Source organism: Silene latifolia, unplaced genomic scaffold (genome assembly GCF_048544455.1).
Source record: "Silene latifolia isolate original U9 population unplaced genomic scaffold, ASM4854445v1 scaffold_243, whole genome shotgun sequence".
Classification (NCBI taxonomy): domain Eukaryota; kingdom Viridiplantae; phylum Streptophyta; class Magnoliopsida; order Caryophyllales; family Caryophyllaceae; genus Silene; species Silene latifolia.
In genome coordinates, this window is record NW_027413191.1 from 186,876 (window position 1) to 190,521 (window position 3,646).

Genomic DNA, 3,646 nt, shown 5'->3' on the forward strand with positions numbered 1-3,646 from the left:
ATTTTGCTTCGAACCCTCCGATGAACTCCCAACTGCATTTGCCTGGTGTCCAAGGCCACGACCCCTTCCTCTGCCATTGCCTCCTCGATTACTGGCTCCACCTCTTCTGCCATGACCCCTTGCTTTTACTAACCCATACCCATGTTTATCGTAGCAAGTTTCTTTAGTATGATAATACTTCCCACAATAATTATACAACGGTGGTGGTGGCCGTTCAGATTCCTCATTTTCTGCCTTGGAGTATGCACCACTTCCTCGTCCTACTCCATGGTTTCTGACCGCCATTGCTGATTTGTGTCGCTCATCTTTTTCCTAGATAACAGAAACATGGCGCTCCTCTCTCAAAATAAGGGCATAGACACGATTTAACTCAGAAATCGGATCTTCCATCAACAAATTAGTTCGTATATTGCCATACAATTTCGAGTCTAACCCCATTAGGAATTGGTGCACTTTCTCCTCCTCTTTCTCCTTGGCTATGGATGCTGCTGTTCCACAAGTACAAGTTTTTGCCTTGCTATAGTTGCCCAATTCGTCCCAAATTGTTTTCAGCTTCGTATAATACTCAACCACCGAGTCTCTTCCTTGTTTACATTCGTTTAATTCATTAAATTCATTTTTCAATTGATGAACTCGTGCAGCATTCCCCGCCAAATATCTATCACGTAACTCCTCCCAAACTTTTTCAACAAGTTGAGAGAAAGCAATACTCGGGTGCAGTTTCGGATCAATTACATTCCGAAGCCATGCCCTAATCATGGCTTGACACTGCCTCCACGCAACTTGCTCCAGAGTTTCTTCATCACCATCGTTTTCCGGCTTCTTAATTCTCCCCTCAATAATCGCCAGTTTATTTTTCGCATCAAGACCATTTTTGACGGCATCTGCCCACATGTTGTAGTTATTGCCATTAAAAATTGTTTGCATAACATTTAAATTGGGACTATCCGAAGGATGCAGGTATAAGGGTGACGTCATGGGAATGGTCTTTGGACCACTTCCATTTCCAATCGATTTTGCATCAGTACCAATCATGGTAAAACTGTGATTTTATTGTGAAAATATTTTTGGATCGATTTTTTTTTTCTCACGATACCATGTGAAAATCAATAGAATTTGGAAGAAGATGAATTGGTTATTTTCATTATTCTACGTACGGTGTATACATCATACATATATACTAATTGTGGTTAACACAATATTAGACTATCCCGATTCTACTCCTACTATTATGTTAACTAATTATATTATATACATATATAACTACAAGATAATATCCTCCTATATCATGCATATCTCGAGTCCTTAATTCAATATAAGCCCATACATTTGACAATTTGAAACGTTCTCTTATTGGAGTATATTCCTACGGAGTACATCATTTAAGAGCATAAATTATCCAAATCTTCATAAATTGTTGTTTATTTCACTGCCTTGATTTACATAAGCAATTCTTGAAGTTAATCCATAGCTTGGTTGTTTATTTCATAACTGTAGGAAAGTAATTGCCTGATTATTATTCATAATCTTGAGAGTTTATATACAAAGAGTAGAGCATAAACTTGACCTAATTACAATAAGATATTTGCTATCAAAAGATTACACTAAACTAAGTAAGTAAATAATACGTAAATAATTGACATATTTACATATATTCTAACACACCCTCGCAGTCGTATCGGGAGGAAGGCGAACGTTAAGACTGTCTCGGAAATCATCAAATAGAACTGAAGGAAGACCCTTTGTGAAGATGTCTGCTAGTTGATGTCGAGAAGGGACGTGATGCACACGTACGTCACCTCGAGCAACCTTCTCACGGACGAAGTGAATGTCGAGCTCAATGTGCTTCGTACGTTGATGTTGGACGGGATTCCCAGCAAGGTAGATGGCGCTAATTTTATCGCAATAAGCCAATGTGGCCTTTGAGAGTGGATGATGAAGCTCGAGTAATAAATTACGTAACCAACATGACTCGAGAACTACATTGGCTACGCCTCTGTATTTGGCCTCAGCGCTGGACCGTGAAAGGGTGGGCTGGCGTTTTGAGGCCCATGAGATCAGATTATCACCTAGGAAAACGGAGTACCCACTAGTAGAACGGCGGGTGTCGGGGCAGCCTGCCCAATCAGCGTCCGTATAGGATGTGAGAGAGGTGGGTGGTGAGGAACCCAGCCATAAACCGAAGTGGGAAGTGCCCTTAATGTATCGCAAGATTCGTTTGAGAGCATTCATATGAATTTCCATCGGTTGATGCATAAATAAGAATACCTGTTGAACGGCATATGAGATGTCGGGACGAGTCAAAGTGAGATATTGCAGGGCACCCGTTAGGCTGCGGTATAGAGACGGGTCAGCACACGGTGGACTTCAGTTCAAACTGAGCTTTGGTTTTGTATCAACCGGTGTAGAGCGCGGTTTACAAGATATCATGCCTGCACGGTCAAGTACTTCCATAGCGTATTTAGTTTGTGATAAGAACATACCATCTTTGTGACGCCGAACAGAAATACCAAGGAAATAGCTAAGAGGACCGAGATCTTTCATTGCGAATTCTTTATCAAGTTTAGCCATGATTGACTTGCGTAGAGAATGCGATGAAGCGGGAAGAATAATGTCGTCCACATATAAAAGTAAATAGGCAATGTCCTTACCGTTCTTGTAAATGAAAAGAGAGTGGTCACACTTACTATGAGCAAAACCGATTTCAGCAACGTAATCCACAAAACGTTTGTACCAGGCACGAGGTGCTTGCTTTAGCCCATAAAGCGATTTACGGAGTAAGCACACATGGGATGGTTTGGTTTTATCACGGTAGCCGACTGGCTGATGCATATAGACGGTTTCATTAAGGGAGCCATGAAGAAATGCATTCTTCACATCGAGTTGATGAATTGGCCATTTATGTGCGAGAGCAAGACATAATACCACACGAATAGAGGCCGGTTGACCACTGGACTAAATGTCTCACCACAATCGATGCCCACCTACTGAGTTTTACCGTCACCTACAAGAGGAGCTTTGTGCCTTTCAAAAGAACCATTAGAGTGAAATTTATGACGAAAAATCCACATAGAACGAATAACATTCACATTAGGCGGTCGCGGGACTAATTCCCACGTTCCATTGCTAATAAGAGCACGATATTCGTCGTCCATAGCTAACTTCCAATTAACATCGTTAAGGGCGGATACGGGGTCGCGAGGAATAGGGGAAATAGGAACGGTAGTATTAAGATCAAAAATGGGTTTGGGTTTCCGTATTCCATGGTCTCCTCGAGTCACGGCTTTGTCGATGGTAGGTTGGACCGTTGGGGGTACGTTAACTTGTGGTGGAGTGGGTTATGTCACGGGTTCAGTTGGTTCGTTAGGTGAGGCAGTAGGAGGGTCGGTGGGTGAGGCAGTAGGAGGGGTCTGTGGTGGTGTTCGTGGCGAAGGAGGTATGTCGGGGGAATGGTGGTATCTCGGTTTAGCTGGTGAAGGACATAAGGTGAAACAACGTCATCAAGAAAGCGATAGTCGGGTGCAGACCTTGTTTGAATATCAGAATAAGGAAAATGAAATTCATCAAATATGACATCCCGACTTAAGATTCTTTTCTTTTGAGTGAGATCGTAACATTTATATCCACGGTGATTGTCAGGATAACC

General features: G+C 42.1%; 1 protein-coding gene across 1 annotated transcript; it reads right to left on the reverse strand.

Moving 5' to 3' along the window:
• Positions 1–312: 312 nt before the first annotated feature.
• Positions 313–1,035, reverse strand: LOC141638981 (uncharacterized). Its single transcript, XM_074448166.1, has one exon. It carries the CDS (start codon positions 1,033–1,035, stop codon positions 313–315), a length of 723 nt encoding a protein of 240 aa, XP_074304267.1.
• Between the last annotated feature and the right edge of the window lie 2,611 nt (positions 1,036–3,646).

Coding starts and splice junctions, on each gene's coding strand:
- LOC141638981 (XM_074448166.1), bottom strand. CDS start 1,035: ATGATTGGTACTGATGCAAAATCGATTGGAAATGGAAGTGGTCCAAAG.